At 32.6% G+C, this 19,155-nt stretch overlaps 2 protein-coding genes and 1 long non-coding RNA gene across 5 annotated transcripts; 2 read left to right on the top strand and 1 right to left on the bottom strand.

The window, feature by feature from the left end:
* The first annotated feature begins 8,484 nt into the window (after nt 1-8,484).
* On the top strand, nt 8,485-9,983 carry LOC120279509. The gene is made up of 3 exons (XR_005541939.1): nt 8,485-8,683; nt 9,541-9,636; nt 9,719-9,983. It is a non-coding gene; the product is annotated as an uncharacterized LOC120279509 (long non-coding RNA).
* Nucleotides 9,984-10,359: 376 nt separating this feature from the next.
* LOC120279180 lies at nt 10,360-12,400 on the top strand. The gene is made up of 8 exons (XM_039286046.1): nt 10,360-10,485; nt 10,579-10,678; nt 10,876-10,962; nt 11,223-11,304; nt 11,391-11,501; nt 11,607-11,673; nt 11,864-12,114; nt 12,182-12,400. The coding sequence occupies exons 3-8, from the start codon at nt 10,901-10,903 to the stop codon at nt 12,398-12,400; spliced, it is 792 nt and encodes a 263-aa protein (XP_039141980.1). The 5' UTR covers nt 10,360-10,485; nt 10,579-10,678; nt 10,876-10,900.
* A 4,809-nt stretch (nt 12,401-17,209) lies between these two features.
* On the bottom strand, nt 17,210-19,072 carry LOC120279516. Of its 3 annotated transcripts, XM_039286447.1 has the most exons (5): nt 18,973-19,072; nt 18,250-18,411; nt 17,989-18,156; nt 17,775-17,906; nt 17,210-17,511 (listed from the first exon to the last, which is right to left on the bottom strand). In XM_039286447.1, exons 2-5 carry the CDS (start codon nt 18,396-18,398, stop codon nt 17,415-17,417), a joined length of 546 nt encoding a protein of 181 aa, XP_039142381.1. In that variant the 5' UTR covers nt 18,399-18,411; nt 18,973-19,072; the 3' UTR covers nt 17,210-17,414. The 3 variants fall into 3 exon arrangements, 2 of the variants coding, with proteins under 2 accessions (XP_039142381.1, XP_039142380.1); XR_005541940.1 differs by lacking the exon at nt 18,973-19,072 and having other exon boundaries at nt 18,057-18,156; nt 18,250-18,624; XM_039286446.1 differs by lacking the exon at nt 18,973-19,072 and having other exon boundaries at nt 18,250-18,623.
* Nucleotides 19,073-19,155: the final 83 nt, after the last annotated feature.

The following is a 19,155-nucleotide window of genomic DNA, read 5'->3' as shown; positions in this document are numbered from 1 at the left end:
AAATGGACAAGTAAAAACGACTAAGGAAAACATCCAAAATATGACAAGTAAAAAAGACCGGAGGGAATAGATATGTAAATAATATGATGAATAATATTCAAACCTTATACTTGCACTAAAATGGGTTAGGTAGTTGCTATTGGGTATATATATTTTTTTTTGTGCGGGGTGTAAATGGGTTTGCATTCCATATTTGGGCAAGTATATTGTTAGCATCATGGTAGTCAGACTTGGCCCGAGCATTGACCGGCGACATCTAGTGATCAGAGGTCGATGGATTCGACCGGGTTGAATAGGGATCAATAATAAAATATTAAAAAAAATATATTATAATCATTAATAATAAAAAATAAAAAATATAACTAATATTTTAATAATTAAAAACCCCAATTACTTAAATATGATATTTAATTTTTTTTTAATTTTATATATTTTCTTTGATTTTGAATATATTTAAAATACAATTAAATTTAATATTTAAAATTTTGGTTTTATATACTACATTAAAAAAATAAATATTAAAAAACCTAATAATTAAATCCTTTCCTTAGCCTTCCTCTCTCTCAGGGGACTCAAAAATTCATGTGTGCACTCTCTCTCTTCTCCCTCATTTCTTCTCGTCTCTGATTCTCCCTCACTTCTTCTTGCCGCCGCTCTCCATCGCTCACCACCGCTCACTGATGCTCAATCATATGCTTCTCCCTCACTTCTTTTCTCCAGCGGTATTTTTTTATTTATTTTGAAAATTTAATTTTTTTTTTAACCTAGTAGATCCAGCCGGTTAACGGGCTTGGTCACCTAGTTTTTGGCAGGGTTGTTTCAACACCGAGTCAAAGAGTGTAACCGGACTGGCCTCATGGCCGGTTCTTGGTTTTTCCAATCGAATCGGTAGGGCTAGTTAGGGTTTAACTACATTGGTTAGCATTTTGATCCAGTGTCTCTGATTATAATACTGTGCTGTCATTGAAATTTAATACAGTTCACAACAAAATCGATAAACGGCTTTAAATCTGTTAACTAAGGAAGTTGGTAAACTATGAGCCATATATATATATATATATATATATATAGAGAGAGAGAGAGAGAGAGAGAGAGAGAGAGAGAGCCCATGCTAGCGAGCCATGGATCATGTGCTGCCACTGCCTATGGGTCATAAACCACTTGCCTAACACGAACCTAGAGTTTGTACACACATGCTAAAGCACTGGGCTTTGCCAAACACAACCCATGGGCCATGAACTCTTGCCTAACACAAAAACAAGGGTTTCTGCAGTGATTAGCGCAAGCCTAATACTAAAGCACTCAATCTTACTCAGCATCGCCCATCTTGTGTTGTGTCGTGCCAATCATGGGCCTTCTCAAGCACCACTCATCTTGTGCCGTGCTGTGCCAAAATACCTGCTGCTTGGCCTTGTTGATAGCTTTACCTCCCATGGCTTTTTCACTTTTAATTCATATAAATATTTCAATTGTATTTTTACTCTTCCGCATTGTCCAACTTCATGATTGCCAATGAAGGAAGTAATCTAATTAATTTTCTTTGTTTCATTTATTTTATATTAATTTATTGGTCAATTATTACTCTTCCTTTTGACTTAGATCCCTCCATTGCTAAGGTTAGTTCCTTGAGATTGTGACAATCTTTCTCCTTTTTACATTTAATGTAATGTAATGAATAAGAAGTTAATCTCCAAATAATAAATAAGAATCAATTTTTTATTTCTTTAGCAATAGTGTGGTTTGTTCACATTTTGAATTAAATTGTATGACAAAGTTCATGTACAAAAGCATAAGCTTATGTATTTGACATGTACTTGTAGTCTAGTGCAATGTACATAATCTTTTGAAATTTTTAAATGATATTATGTACATGTACAAGTTTCCTCGTGGGCCAGAGTCTCTCTGACTAGCTATAGCCCTAATCCTTACCCCAAATTGGGTCCAAAAAACAAAATAAGTCTATATGTAAGGTTTGTTCTTCCCATCCAATGTCATTCATGGAAAAGATGTGTTAAGAACCAAGGATGACCAATTATTTTACATATGCATCTCTTTATGGGAAAATTATTTTTTAGTCTCTGAAACTTCTGAAATATTCCAATAAGCCTCTCTAACATTTTGCAATACTGATAAGTCCAACTTTTTTGAGTTTTGTACCATTGCACCCCTCCCGTTACTCTCCCTCGTAATATTTTTTGAATATCCTGAAACTACCCATATGTTTGGAGGGAAATGTGACCTTGCTTTAGGAGAGAATTCAGCTGTCGAGTCTTGTCACGGTATGGTTGGTTGTACCTTAATGACTTGCAAGAAAAGCTTCTCCACAAGTTTCTTCTTATCCTCCTCCTTCACTAGCTTCTACTTGTTCCATTTTGCTCATTGCATGGTTGACTTGTTAGAGGAGCATCTTTAAAAGTTCAAATTATCAACTTCATCTTCAACTTCATCTCCAACTTCAACTTCAACTTTAACTCCTCCTACTTCACCGGCTTCTACTTGTTCCTTTGCGGTCGTTGCATGACTGACTTGTTGGAGGAGCATCTTTAAAAGTTCAACTTTATCTCATTTATCAACTTTAACTTCAACTTTTTATTCTTCATTGTTGAACGTGGAAAACTTTCCCCCATAGTGAAGGTTTCCGGTTTGGTGAAGACAAACCAGCGAAGAACCTTGAATGAAAATGGGTCAATTTGTTGATGTTGTGATGTTATGTAAGTTTGTCTTTATTCTTTTTTTTTATTATTTTATTACTTTTACCTGCAGGCCTTGGATGGATACATTTTATGGTATTGTGAAGTACAAGGAAGACGGTTGTATCATAGAGTTTTCCATTTTATCTGAATGGGAGTTTGTGTTTGATAAAATATGTGCACGTTGGTCCTTTCATTCTCCTCTAGTAAAGGTAAAGTATTTAATCCTTGACAAGAAGAATATGATGGCTTGTATTAGCTAAACAGTGATTTCCAAAAAATGTGCAAAATTCACCATGTGTTCAAGAATAATATAATTAACATAGTGATTGAGGTGGTTGACTAAATGGTAGAGCATCCTCGGGGTCGTCGATGCCGCCGTAAGTACTAACTTCCTTTAAATTTTACACTCTTTTCAATTTTTTAACACTCACTTACTCATTAAAGTTAAATTGTGGTTAGTTTCTCATTTTAATGTTTATTATGTTGTTGTTTTAGTTATAACCAACTATAAGTGTTTATTAATGTGGACAACGTTATGAGAATGACATAACTACGGTTGGACAACGTTATGAAAAATGCAAAATTCAAGGAGACATTATATGACTTCACTATCAAATGTAATTTCAACTTTTATTTCATAAAAATGATAAACCGAAAGTGACCGTCACATGTGCTGTTGTCGGCTGTCAATGGCGTATTCATGCATCTCGTGAAGGTAATCTCCCCACATTTAGAATTAAAACAGTACGAGATGTTCACACGTGGCGGGGGTATTGGCACGATATCCCACCCTAAAGCAACGAAGAAATGGGTTAGTAAGCATGTTATTCAAAAACTTCATCAACGTCCTCTATATAGGGTTGTGGATATACAATGATGGTGTGTTTGTTTGGGTGCATTTAGTTTTACATGTAAAACCAAATACTTTACTTTATGAAATTCATTGTTTGTTTGAGTGTATTAGCAAACCCTGATGTAATTGAGATTACATTACAATAGCTTTTTTGGTGTATTTTGTTTTACACCCAAATTGGGCGTAAAACCAAATCCTGGGAGTTGAAAACCAATGTATATATATACATACATACATGTATACATACACATACACATACGTATACACATATATATTTATATAAACATATACAGGTACTTTTACACATATACATATACATACTCATATACATATATGTATATATACATATACTTATATAGATATATATACTTATATATGTATATATATATACGTATATACATACATACATATATGTACTTATACAGATATATATACTTATATACATATATGTATATACATATATGCACACATATACATGTACTTATACAGATATATATATACTCATATATATATGCATATATACAGATATATATATATATATTTATACATATATATACTCATATACATATATACATATGTGCATATATACACATATATACACATGCATTTTCCAATTACAGATTTACAAATCCTTTCAAACAAACATAAAATTTTATAATACAGTAATTTCAGTTACATCTAACCAAACACAAGATTTGACTACACTGTATTTTGAAAACCAAGTATTTCTAATTACATTGTAATTAGAAATCCACTACATTTAGAATTACATCCAACCAAACGCCCCCTGAGATATATTGCTCAACCATGGTGACCATCTACAATATAAATAAGCTTGGATGGATAAAGAACTTGCACGAGGAATCCTCCATGTTTCTGAAGTAGCAAGCTATGATCTCCTAATATGGTATGAAGATAAGGTGGCTGAAACTAATCTTGACAACGCTATTATCATTGATAGGGATGTTAGCCGATTCAAAATCACTTTTTTTTTTTCTGCTTCCGTGCTTGTCTTGATGGTTTCAAGAAAGGTTGTAGATCGATGCTCTTTCTTGACACAACTCATTTGATGGGGAGATACGGTGGTATCCTCTTAGGTGCAACGACAAGGATGGTAATAAAGGAATCTTCCATTTAGCGTTTGCCATTATGGACACTGAGACAAATGAGAATTGGACATGGTTCATTTCAACTTTAGGTGATGCATTATATGGCAATGAGGACTATAAGAAGAACATTACATTCATATCAGATCAGTCGAAGGGACCTATTAATGCTATTGCTAAGATAGTTAGATGAGAAGAAATTAATGTCAAGAGATTCTAGGGTTTTCGAGTTCACCTAGACTAATCCCACCTAGATTATCTAGTTTAATCAATCAATGTTTGTTTCTTATGTTGTCATCAAATTTCCCTAAATTATGTATTGATCTTTCTCAAGAATCAATAGCATATTCCACTAGATAAATTAACATCATCTCTGAGATAACGTGAACCTATGGAACTCATTAAGTTCTAGAAATTTATAATGATTCATACAACCTCATAAATATCTCTATCTTATGATGATTGTATGATATTTCAATCAAGACTTAATTCAATTATCACCTCTCGGTCTCAAATCAAATTACTAATCATGCAATTGGTGATCAAGCAATCACAAGCATTAAGCATAGATTAAAATATCTAACATAGTCTTAAAACAAGCATCAATTGAATTAAACAAAGATGTATCTAGGTTTTCATAGTTTGCCTACATCGTAGCCCTAGAAAAAGTATTTAGAACATAATAATTGCAAAGTTTGACATATGAATAAGGTTCATAATCAAATAGACAAAGAAAAACTAAAAACTAAAGCCTGACAATGAATCCGCGCCGAATCTTCGCTCCCGGACTCTTAATCTCCAAAATTCTCCTCTCCTTTGCATCTCAACCCTAGCCCCTTTTATAAGATAAAAATCAGGGTAGCACCTAGGCTCAAAGACTATAGAGCCTAGGCTCTATAGTTTCTGTTTTGAACCTCTTAATGTTGTAGCGCCTAAGCGTTGCATGCTAGCGCCTAGGCGCTAGATTTTCTGTTTTGCTTGTTCCCTCTTTCTTGAAACTTTGCTCTTCTTTCTCCAATTTTGTGCTTTCTACATGTTCTTCCTTCAAATCATTCTCTTTCTTTCCTACAATGCAATAACAATAAGATTAGGAGTAAAATTGGTTCAAAATAATTCAAATTTAATTCATTATGAGTTAAAGAAGGTCTATATATTGAGTGCAAATTATACTCATCATAGACCGAAGTGAGGTTCACAACAATTCATATTATATAGTGAGCATGCATTTACAAGTAAAGGACATATATAGAATGGCAAGATGCATTGATTCCATATATACACTAGAAATATAATGGTCAAACCAAATTTTCCAATTAAAATAATAGTAAATGCACTAGGTCTCCAATTGAAATACCGAGTTTTCTAATAACTGAACAAAATTGTACATATATACACAATAATTGTGAAAAACTAAATAGAACACACATCGAAATGGGATTGTTTTGGAGTTTAATTCACGACATGAGGGATTTAGTTGTGCATAGAATGATATTATAGGATTTACTCTCCAGTTGTAATACATTACTCCATTCTTCACATAATCTATAACATTTCTCCATAGTGACAATCAATAACACCTTCAAGGACACAAAGTTTGAATGGAAAAAGGGTAACCATTATATTTCTACAAATTGAAGAACATGTCTGGATTACAAATAAAATTTGATTTATCTTACTGCCTACAATATTTTCCATAAAAATCCATGAGTCAAGACTAACACTTCACTCACAATATTTGAACAAGAATGCAATAAAATAATAATGTATCCATAATACTTATCAAGCTCATACACAAATTAAAGCATAAAAACACGAGTTCTTTGAATTGATAAGCAAAAGGGTTGCCAGATTGGATGTTACCGGCGTCAAACCTATTAGGTTTGAGGATAGCTCACTTTTCTTCTCTGTCGCGATGAAGCGCAGCTTCAATCAGCAAAGGAAGGCTCTAGCACCGGGGAAACTCACGTGTTTTCTTTTCCGGCGTAGATAGCAAGAGCTCCGGCCATGATGTGGAGAAGAAGATGAACCTGAAGCTTCTTTGATTCCTTGGGATGTGAACCGATTTAACTAGTAGGATGGTCCCAAGGCCTTGAAATTGGATAATGCTTCAAGGGTAGGAAAGTAATTTCACAACCATTTTCATACCATTATAAGGCGGTTGGACTGGGAAGTTATGGCCATGATAAAGGAGGATGTTTTTGGGGATATATCAAAATCAACGGTTCTTTTGTGGATATGGTAAAGTATGGGGGACTATTTGAACAATTTCTCTCTCTTTATTCATTATTTTTATTTTTATTTTTGATTTTTTGAAACAATAAAGAAATTATAAATTATATAAAAAAAGTACAAAATATCAGATTTGAATAGGAACAAAATAAAAAATGATATAAAGTATCACTATAATCACAAAAAAATGATTAGATGGCAAAATCCAAAAATGACAAAATAGGATCTCAAGAGACAATGGAAGGTGAAGATCATTACATGCAGTATAGCACCTGTGTCTTCAACCAGTTCATTCATTCTCCTTATTCCTCATAAATATAATATTTATATAGAAAACAATCAAATCACAATTTTTTTCTAAAAAAAAAAGAAAATACAAATATGAGAATGCCTCTAATGACCACCTCTCAACATTCTCATGAGTAATGGAATTAATATATTGTTAAAGGATGTGATTGGTAAAAGCCAAGTTTGGTCATTGTTAACCTTAGAGGTTATTATATGGTCAACCAATATTTTCTCTAATTGTCTTGAGTTCGTCGTCTTCAACGTTTTGAGTTAGCCGAATTATTGGTGACATCATTGGCCTTCACTACAAGAAATGTGCGTATTATCTACGTTATTTTATGCTACGACATTATTTTCGTAGTTAAAAACATGTTATTGTCTACGTTTTGTTGATTTCCTAGAAGAAACTAAGTACTCCTAGGCATCAAGCAATTTCTACTTTCTAACAAACAATGCCCTACGAATAATTTTTCTTAACTAAGATTGATTTCATACCTAAAAATGAAACTTTATGTCTACGAAAATATATCGTAGATAAAAGAGGATTAAACTTTAGGTACGAATAATAAAACGTAGTATAATATAAATAATTTTTGGCGCAAAAAACTTATTGGCGGCAAAACCATGGGTTACGAAATTTTTTTGATAGCTACAATTTATTTTGTAATAAAATGAGTTATTTTATCTACGAAACAGATCGTAGCGAAAATATTTAAGCACTAATTTAATATGTAAAAAATTATATGTAAACATTATATATATATATATTAAAAAAATATTTGTATGAAATTCTAAATAGTAAAATCAACCAACACATTATTTTGATAAATTAATTTGTAAAAATATTTTTTTTATGAGATTATATAGTTTAGAATAAATAATTATTAAATAAAAAAATTTGTAGAAATTAACTTTCACTAGTAAACCTACTTAAGAAATAAATATTTGATTTTTATTGTTGGTGGATAATTATTTGATTGTAATTATTTTTTTAAGAATATTTAAAAATGTTGTATTACAATATATTTGATATAATATATTTGATATTTCTATATTAGATAAAAAAATATTATTAAAAGATAATATTATTATATAAATTAATGAAATTATAAGAAATTCATATAACATAGAAAAATTAATTGGCGAGTGAGAATTAACTAATAACTAATTATTTTATATAAATCAATTTTTTTAGATGATTATATAATTTATGATAAATAATTATTATGATGATTTTTTTAAAAATTAACATTCACAAATAATAATGACTTCAAAATAATATCATTAATAAAAAGGGGCCTATTTAAAATTTAGATTTTTTTTTCATTTGTTTTCAATCAAATATATTCTTTTTCCATAGCCTCTCACCCCTTTCTTTTCCTCACCCTCCCCCTTCTTTTCATCCGCACCAAACCCTAGCACTTTTGGCACAAAAACTCATTCATTCCAAGAGCATAGCCTCCTCCGCCCAAGGGAGGAGCTGAAATCTTAGCCCATGGATGCTCCATTCTCAGGTTGGCGTTTTCTTTTCTTTCTTTTTGATGTTATTTGTTTAATGTTTTGATGAGTGGGGAATCTTGATCTGGGTTTCTAATTTGTTTTTGTTTGGAAAAATAGATTTATTTATTTATTTATTTATTTTTTTGAGTTAGAGATTGGAGATTTTTTTCTTGAGGTTTTTGATGGTTTTCATGTGTGTTTTTCATGGATTTCTTTTTGTGATGGATTGAGCGTTGTAAGTTTTCGTGCAATTTAGGGTTTTATTTGTGTTTTTAATTTTTTATTTTCGTTGAAAGTTTAGGTTTTTGATCTGTTTCCTTATGCTTCTTCTTGAACGAACTAAGGTTCCTTTTTTTCCCATAAAGTTTTTTTTAATTCGTTTTCTTGAATTTGATCTTATGTGAGAATTTTATTTCATTTTATTGTATTTAAGGTAGATTAAAATATTTAAATATATTGCTTGATCAGGGATAAGATTTTAATTTTAGTATTGGATTATCTTCAGAAAAATGCATGTTGTTCCTCTTGTTGAAATTGAAAAAATCACCTGGTTGGCTTCTTTTTCTTTCATGCTTTCTTTTGTTTGGTTGGTTCATTATTTATGATGTTCAATATGTCTTAAATTAAGGATAATACTATTTATCTGATACAATGTGTTTGCGTGCAAAAGACCATAACCATTCCACAAAGTTGAAATTTTGTCACCATAACTTGAATTAAACACAAATAGGCTACTGTATCTTTTTTGTTTAAAAAAAAAATATGAACTTATGGTTTGTGTAGATAATATATTCCATTTTTGACAATTGATTTGTGTTGTATTATCACCTTCTGTTTGATCTTATTTCTAAGAGGTTGTCTTTCTCTCAAGGTTTCTCGAGTGCTCTTGTTTTAAGAGGTTGAGTTCCCTGTCCTTGAATCTGAGGCATTGTTCATTAGAAAAGTAGGGGAGGAGATCACTCAGCAGGTGCGTGCTCTTGTGGCCTTGAGAATTGTTGCAAATGGAGTAGCTTGATGTGTTCTCTGACCATTTTTTGTTGTATGTTTAGTTGTACAATTTTGAGGATAAGGGTGGTCATCATGTTGTATTGAGGTCTGAAATCACTCCTTCCTTGGCTAGGCTTGTAAGCAAGCAAGGGTATCAATACATAAGTTAAAAGAAACCTATGTTGTTAAAAGAAGAAAGTTCTCTCATCCCTTTTTTCTCTATGTTACTGTTGATATACATATATGATACATCTATTGAAAATTGAAGTGAGATAATTTTCAAGTACATGTTTCCATCCAATCAAATTGTAGCATGTGCTAATGCTATGTTCATAGCCTTTTTGTGATTTTTTATTGGAATTAAGTTTCCTTGAGGATAAATACATGGCAATGTTTGTTTGTATATTATGTTATTTTTTCTTTGTAAAAAAACACAAATTGCAGTAGCAAATAAAATAAATGTAGTTTTAACTCTATCTTGTTGTTTGTGGAATGATCTGCTCTGTTGATGTAAGTCACCACTAAAATTAGTCAAATATTTCAGTTTTATTATTTTTTGGGTTTGCCTATATTTGTGCATGTGTTTGTTTTGTTGATTATGGCTGATTTTTTATGTGCATGGTTGCTCACACAAACATGCTACTTTTTTGTTTGAAACATGGAATAGAGTACCAAGGACAATGAATGAGATAGTGTGTGAGGAGACTTCAACCACAAAGAACTTTCATCAGCGTAAAAAAAGGCATTCGCAAAGGATTCAGAGTAGTAGAACATTGTATTCAAATGACGAGAGCATGATAGATACTAATAAGTTTAAATTTTATTTTGAGTAAGTTATATTGTTTTGAGCTATTTATTCTAATATAGCTATAAATGGTTTTAATTGTTATTTGGTAACATGTCCTTTTTTTAATTAATGTAGGCATCTATGGGAAAATTTATCTGAAGAAAATAGGAGGTCTTCTATATGTCTTGATTCTTTATGGTTTTCTATGTACAAGAGCAAGGTGACAAAGGACAAGGTGCTCAAGTGGATCAAAATGAAGAAGATACTTAAACAAAAATATGTGTTTATTCCCATTGTTTGTTGGTGAACTCTATTCCATATAAAAATTCTTTTTTTTTCCACTTGGTGTGCCTTTAATTCATTTAATGTGTTTTTAATGAAAGGGGACACTCGGAGCCTTCTTATCCTTTTGCAACTTTTTGTGAAAAATAGGCAACCAAACATTGAGAAGCCTTTCATGTTACTATTAGATTCACTTCATCAAGCAAATCCAAAGAGGTTGGAGCCGGATATAAGAAGGTATGCACTTGTTTTTCCACATCTTCTTTTTCCCTTTAGATAAATTTCCAGCTTTGTTCTTGTGACTGAGTATCTTGAGGGCTTACTATTATCCTTAAAACTTAAATAATGAATTAATATTGTTTAGTTTGTTTATAGACACAAAGCCAAATTTATTGAATAAACTTAAATTATGTTTTTTTATACGTCATTGCTTTTATTTCATTATTCAACTAAGTTTATTTTGTCAATTTACACATATTTATATTTTTTTATATCAGATTTGTATTGGACATTTGTCGAACTGAGGCAAGAGATGAGAATAAAGCGGCTATATCAAAGATTCCTCTTCTTATTCCCAATGTGACCATTTTTTGCCACATATCTTTATATATAGCATTGCATTATTAAATATAATGACACAACTTTTAACAATGTTACTATGATAGGTTCCGCAACAAAGAAATGGTGTGGATTGTGGCATCTTTGTTCTCTACTACATATATTTATTTGTCCAAAATGTCCCTACAAATTTTGCTTTAGATGGCTACCCATATTTTGTAAGTTAGCCTTTAATAATGAATTGTGTATTTATACATTATAGCATTTAAAAACTTATTCACTTTGCTAACATTGAGTTATTTTTTATTTATTTTTTTCTTCAGCTTAAGGAAGATTGGTTTTGTCAAGATGACATAGAAAACTTTCGGACAGAAATTCAATTTTTTGGATGTAAGTTGGAAATTATTTACTTACCTTTGTTTATTTTGTGGATGCTTTTAATATTAGCTAAATAAACATAGTTAAAATGTATACTTTGTATTTATTATAGTCATCTTTACTACATTGGATGTTTATACTATATGAGTTTTTTTTTTGTTTTATATTTTGCATTATTTATAGACTTTGAATTTTTTTGTAGCTTCTAGTGCAACAAAGAAAAATTGCAGAGGTGTGACACGAGGATATGATTTGCAAAAGTTGGTGAAAATAACAAAAAATAAGCTTCCTATTTATATTGATATAGATCAAGGTAGACCATTAGACCGGGTTCAATCGGCAAAGCTATCAAATGAGTTGGGTGTTATTGCTCGGACTTATTTACCTTGTCCACGATCATTCAAGAAACTTGACTGGAAAGAGCACATAAAACCATCATTTGAGCGTCTTAGGGTAAGAATGGTTTATATTAAATAAGATATGTAGTTTATATATTGTTGATTTAGTAATTTCTTTTCAGATGAATTTGGATGTTATTGACATCGAGACAAATCCAAGGATAGCTGATTGTGTAGTTGCTATATTGAAAAATAGAATTAGAGATCATCGTCAATCTTTAAATAAGTATTATTTGAGTTTTTCTGATTATGAGGATGCAAGGAAGAAAAAACCTAATGAGTTTATTACTCAAGCGAATTGGGAGGATTTGTGTGATTATTGGGATAATGATAAAAACTAAAAGGGTACATACATGTATTTTTGTTAATCATTATTAGTAATGTGTTTTTATATTACTTGATTTCAAGAATCTGTTGAACTTTTCTTTTTACGGGAAAGGGCTAAAAAGCAAAAAGTAAGCGAGATCGTACATGAAAAACACCCCATAATCAAGGATCCAAATCCTTTGTTGTTGTTCAGTCATGAACTTGTAAGATCTAAAACTTAACTTTCAATCTTATAAATAGAGTTTATATATAGTCACTTTTTGTTTTTCCTATGACATAGATGAAGAAGGATGATGAAAGTGTAATAGATGAACAACATGAGTGTAATAGGATTGAATTGTATAAAAACACTCACTATAAGAAAGGAAAAGGATGGACATCTTTAGAAGCAAAAGCAAACTACGTGAGTTAATTATGATATCTATATAGATTTTTATTTATATTATTGAAAGTTTATGTATACTTTTGTGAATTTAGTGTGCAATGCAGCAAAAGTTTAAGAAAGCTATAGATGAGAATCAGGATGTTGACGTTGACAAAATTTGTGATGAGGTTCTTGGCACTCGATCTGGGTATATTAAAGGATTAGGTTATGGTCCAAAGCCAAATGCTTCAAGATGTGGACATGCTAAGATCATTAAAGATCTTGAAGAAGAAAAAAATATGTGGAAAAAGAAATATGAAGTTGAGGTTCTTGAAAATAAAACCAATCGAGCTCAATTGACAAAGCATGAAAAAAATGTTAAGAGCGGATATTAGGAGCAAAAATATGATGAGCATGAAGAAAAATACTAAAAGGTATTATATGATTATGTTTACCACATTATGATGCAACTTAATAAAAGTTTTTTTATTTTGATATTTTTTTCATTTATTGTGCAGTGGAGATAAACAAGGTGATCACCAAGTTTAATCACTATATGGTTGTTGTAATTTTCTCAGGTTTGATATCTTTGGTATTTACTTCTTTTTGCTTGGATAACAAACTTATTCTAAGAGTAACTTTTAAATAAAAATTTAAGTTTTTTTTTATGAAATATTATATGTGATATATATATAGTAATTTTATTTTATAATTTATTGCAGGGAAAGTATTGACAAAGTAGTGGGACACAAATTTGCATGGATTTCTTTTATGATACAAGTGGTAGAGACAAGTTAGCATTTATACTTTGGTCTTTTGATGCTTTTGTATTTGGATGGTAACTTAGTTTTTGGAATGATTGTAGACCAAATGGTTCTATTGAACATGTTACTTTTGGATACCTTTGAATTCAATATTTATATTAACAATGAATTATTAGCACTATTTTTATATTAATATTGCAGTGAAAATTTAAACCATTGCCTACAATTTGTTAAACATTGATTGCAAAAATAATTGTAGCTACGAAAAATGAAAATTGTAGATAAAATCACTACGAAAATGAAAATTGTAGACAAATCCTACAATTCTCTACGAAAATTATGGTAGAGAAAGCATAATGGAACAAGACAAATCCACTATTCTCAACGAAATTTTTTGTAACTAAATTTCGTAGAGAATTACGGAAACCATTGCCTACAATTTTATTCGTAGCAAATAATCTTTTATCTCCATGATTTTTTAAATTTAGCCACAAATTTCATTTACATTTCTCTACGAAAATAACGAAGAGAAAGGTTCCAAGTTTGGGCTATGAAAACTGGAAATCGTAGCTAAATACTATTACCTATGGGGTATTCTCTACGTTTGGATCTACGATTTTTTTTCGTAGATGATAATTTTTACCTACGATTTTAATATATTTCCCTACAAATGTTTACCGTAGACATTAGTCAAGTTTCTTGTAGTGCTTCATGAGTTTCCTTCACCCCTGCTTGCCATGGCGAGTGGAGGAGGAGAACCTTTGTGGGGAAAGCCCTCACTACCAGGTCCTGGTAGACGCTCCTGGGCTAACGTGGTGAAACCGAAGGATGATGTGAATTCGGGGATTCTGGCCGTTTTTAACCAAAGACAGAACCTTGAGAAGCTGAAGAAGTCTATCAACGAGGTGGTTTTAGTAGGGAAAGAAATGAAAGACATGGCAATTATCAAATGGATAATAGCCTATTTGGAATATTCTTTGGGAAAGCTCCACCACTGGAATTGGTCAGGGCTTCCTGGCAGGAGATGTGGAGAGAGATGGGGCCATTCTCGGTAGCTGACATACCGAACGGTTTCTATCTCATCTGTTGTGACAAGCTAGAGATGGTGGAGGCGGTGATTTATGAAGGGCCTTGGACGATTAGATGCATGGTGTTGCAACTGACACCTTGGAAAGATCACTTCCAACCTGCTTTCGAGAAGCTTCATAGAGTGGTGGTGTGGGTGCAACTGCATCATATTCCACTTGAGTATTGGGATGGTGAGGTGTTAGAGATGATCGAAGAGCAGTTTGGAAGACTCCTGAAGGTGGACGATCACACTGAGAAACTATAGAGAGCTAAATATGCTTGCATTTGCATTGAAATGGACCTGTCAAAACCCCTAAAGAGGGGGTTTTGGATTGGAGATGAGGAGCATCATTGTATGGTGACCATGTTCTATGAGAGGTTACCGGCGTTTTGTTATAAATGCGGAGTTATCGAACATGGGAAGGGCAACTGCCCTCTCATAGATAGTGGTGCAGTTGAAGGGGTAGCTTGCAATGTGTTGTTGGTTTTTAATCATATTCAAGAACCTCAAGACATGCAGTTGGATAAGAATGAAGGTAAGATAGGTCCAGAACCCCCGACGGTGGAAGGTTCAGATCGGATGCAGGGAAAAGATGGTGATCAGAATGACAATAATCAGTTTAGCTCGTGGTTGGTGGTTCAGCATCGCCGGGGGCATGGACGTGGCCGAGGACTAGCTTCGGGCCAAGGGTCAATGACAGAGCTCGTGAGGATGACACGTGACAATCTTCAAAGCTGATCAATCACCATGTGTTGTTTCCTGACCGACAAGTGGAGAGCACTGAAGGAGGGCGAACAACTTGTGGTAGGAGGCATGTGTTTCATAGAGGCCACGCTTTTGTTGCCTCAGAATGTGCCATCGCCACCTAGGGATCCAACAATTGGAGAGGCCGATGAGATGGTGAGTGGGAAGGAAGGGGTAGGCTTCCCAAACAGTGATGAGATGGGATCTTCTCTTGGAATGAGGGAGGAGATGGGCCTTCTGCCCAAGTCTCTAATGGGTGATAGTCCGTATGGAGAAAAGGTTGGTGTGAGTGGAACCGAACAAGAGCTAGTCAGTCTTGACATCTGGAAAAAAAAATTGAAAATGGGAAAGGAATTTTGGAGTCACATCCATCTTCTAGGGCTCTCCTAATAACCTATTCTGAGATGAGGATGGAGGAGCGGGATCAGTCTAAGTCTCCCCCACCAAACCATAGACACTTGAAGAATAGAGACCACAACAACCTTGTGGTCTGCATAATGGACGCTTTATAGAAGTCTACCACTAATGATGAGGAAGGGGTGATCAAGATGGATCCAACGATAGAGTTGAATCATACGAAGACATGACATTGGTGCAGTTCCAGAAAGAGGCCAAAGTAGAAGCATTGGTAAGAAGAGGAGTAGCGAAAGAGGCTTCTCATACTAAGAAAGGAAGGAGCAGCCCTTACTAATTTCTTTTCTCTTCTTCTCTATTGAGTGTGCTGGTGGTCTTGGTTGGGTTGTTTTTAGTTGGTGTAAATATCATTATGGTCCCTCTATTTTTTTGTTTTCCGCCCTTTTAGTCCCTCCAATATAAAATCGCACTTTTGGTCCTTATATTTGCACATTTTCATCCTTTAGTTATAAAATCCGCCCTTTTGATCCTCGTATTTACATATTTTCATCCTTTTTGGTCCCTCTAATTCATCAACTGGAAGGATCAAAAAGGCATATCCGTCAATTAGAGGGACCAAAAAAACAAAAATTTGAAAATATGTGGACCAAAAAGGCGGATTTTATATTAGAGAGACTAAAAAGGTGGAAAACGCAAAATAGAGGGACCATTTTGATATTTTGACCTTTTTAGTTTAATCATGAAGTACAACATTTTTTCTGATATTTTATGTTGGAATTATAGGGGTATTTCCAACCCGAACACAAGGAATCGTATGTGGGATCTGATTAAAAAGCACAAGCCGCAGGTTATGTGCCTAGTCGAGACTCGAGTTAATGAGCAACGATGCTTCCGTTTCTATAAGAAATTGTCTAGGGATTGGGATTGGGCAGCTTTGCCAGACCTCGGGATGTTTAGAGGAATCCTGACGCTGTGGAAGAAGGGGTTGAGATCGATTATAATACAAGAAACTTGACTAATGTCTACGGTAAACATTTGTAGGGAAATATATTAAAATCATAGGTAAAAATTATCATCTACGAAAAAAAATCGTAGATCCAAACGTAGAGAATACCCCGTAGGTAATAGTATTTAGCTACGATTTCCAGTTTTCGTAGCCCAAACTTGGAACCTTTCTCTACGTTATTTTCGTAGAGACATGTAAATGAATTTTGTGGCTAAATTTAAAAAATCGTGGAGATAAAAGATTATTTGCTACGAATAAAATTGTAGGCAATGGTTTCCGTAATTCTCTACGAAATTTAGTTACAAAAAATTTCGTTGAGAATAGTGGATTTGTCTTGTTCCATTATGCTTTCTCTACCATAATTTTCGTAGAGAATTGTGGGATTTGTCTACAATTTTATTTTCGTAGTGATTTTATCTACAATTTTCATTTTCGTAGCTACAATTATTTTTGCAATCAATGTTTAACAAATTGTAGGCAATGGTTTAAATTTTCACAGCAATATTAATATAAAAATAGTGCTAATAATTCATTGTTAATATAAATATTGAATTCAAAGGTATCCAAAAGTAACATGTTCAATAGAACCATTTGGTCTACAATCATTCCAAAAACTAAGTTACCATCCAAATACAAAAGCATCAAAAGACCAAAGTATAAATGCTAACTTGTCTCTACCACTTGTATCATAAAAGAAATCCATGCAAATTTGTGTCCCACTCCTTTGTCAATACTTTTCCTGCAATAAAATAAGAAGAGGAATCTTGGATATAGCCTCTTTATTCTCATCTCTTGCCTCAGTTCGACAAATGTCCAATACAAATCTGATATAAAAAAAATATAAATATGTGTAAATTGACAAATAAACTTAGTTGAATAATGAAATAAAGCAATGACGTATAAAAACATAATTTAAGTTTATTCAATAAATTTGGCTTGTGTCTATAAACAAACTAAACAATATTAATTCATTATTTAAGTTTTAAGGATAATAGTAAGCCCTCAAGATACTCGTCACAAAAAAAAAGAACAAAAAAAAACTGGAAATTTATCTAAAGGAAAAGAAAGGTGGAAAACAAGTGCATACCTTCTTATATCTGGCTCCAACCTCTTTGGATTTGCTTGATGAAGTGAATCTAATAGTAACATGAAAGGCTTCTCAATGTTTGGTTGCCTATTTTCACAAAAGTTGCAAAGGATAAGAAGGCTCCAGTGTCCCCTTTCATTAAAAAAAACACATTAAATGAATTAAGGCACACCAAGTGGAAAAAAAAAGAATTTTTATATGGAATAGAGTTCACCAACAAACAATGGGAATAAACACATATTTTTTTTTAAGTATCTTCTTCATTTTGATCCACTTGAGCACCTTGTCCTTTGTCACCTTGCTCTTGTACATAGAAAACCATAAAGAATCAAGACATATAGAAGACCTCCTATTTTCTTCAGATAAATTTTTCCATAGATGCCTACATTAATTAAAAAAAGGACATATTACCAAATAACAATTAAAACCATTTATAGCTATATTAGAATAAATAGCTCAAAACAATATAACTTACTCAAAATAAAATTTAAACTTATTAGTATCTATCATGCTCTCGTCATTTGAATACAATGTTCTACTACTCTGAATCCTTTGCGAATGCCTTTTTTTACGCTGATGAAAGTTCTTTGTGGTTGAAGTCTCCTCACGCACTATCTCATTCATTGTCCTTAGTACTCTATTCCATGTTTCAAACAAAAAAGTAGCATGTTTGTGTGAGCAACCATGCACATAAAAAATCAGCCATAATCAACAAAACAAACACATGCACAAATATAGGCAAACCAAAAAAATAATAAAACTGAAATATTTGACTAATTTTAGTGGTGACTTACATCAACAGAGCAGATCATTCCACAAACAACAAGATAGAGTTAAAACTACATTTATTTTATTTGCTACTGCAATTTGTGTTTTTTTACAAAGAAAAAATAACATAATATACAAACAAACATTGGCATGCATTTATCCTCAAGGAAACTTAATTCCAATAAAAAATCACAAAAAGCCTATGAACATAGCATTAGCACATGCTACAATTTGATTGGATAGAAACATGTACTTGAAAATTATCTCACTTCAATTTTCAATAGATGTATCATATATGTATATCAACAGTAACATAGAGAAAAAAGGGATGAGAGAACTTTCTTGTTTTAACAACATAGATTTCTTTTAACTTTTGTATTGATACCCTTGCTTGCTTACAAGCCTAGCCAAGGAAGGAGTGATTTCAGACCTCAATACAACATGATGACCACCCTTATCCTCAAAATTGTACAACTAAACATACAACAAAAAATGGTCAGAGAACACATCAAGCTACTCCATTTGCAACAATTCTCAAGGCCACAAGAGCACGTGACTCTGCTGAGTGATCTCCTCCCCTACTTTTCTAATGAACAATGCCTCGATTCAAGGG

The sequence above is a fragment of the Dioscorea cayenensis genome, chromosome 16 (genome assembly GCF_009730915.1).
Source record: "Dioscorea cayenensis subsp. rotundata cultivar TDr96_F1 chromosome 16, TDr96_F1_v2_PseudoChromosome.rev07_lg8_w22 25.fasta, whole genome shotgun sequence".
Classification (NCBI taxonomy): domain Eukaryota; kingdom Viridiplantae; phylum Streptophyta; class Magnoliopsida; order Dioscoreales; family Dioscoreaceae; genus Dioscorea; species Dioscorea cayenensis.
This window is presented reverse-complemented; position numbering and strand designations above follow the sequence as displayed.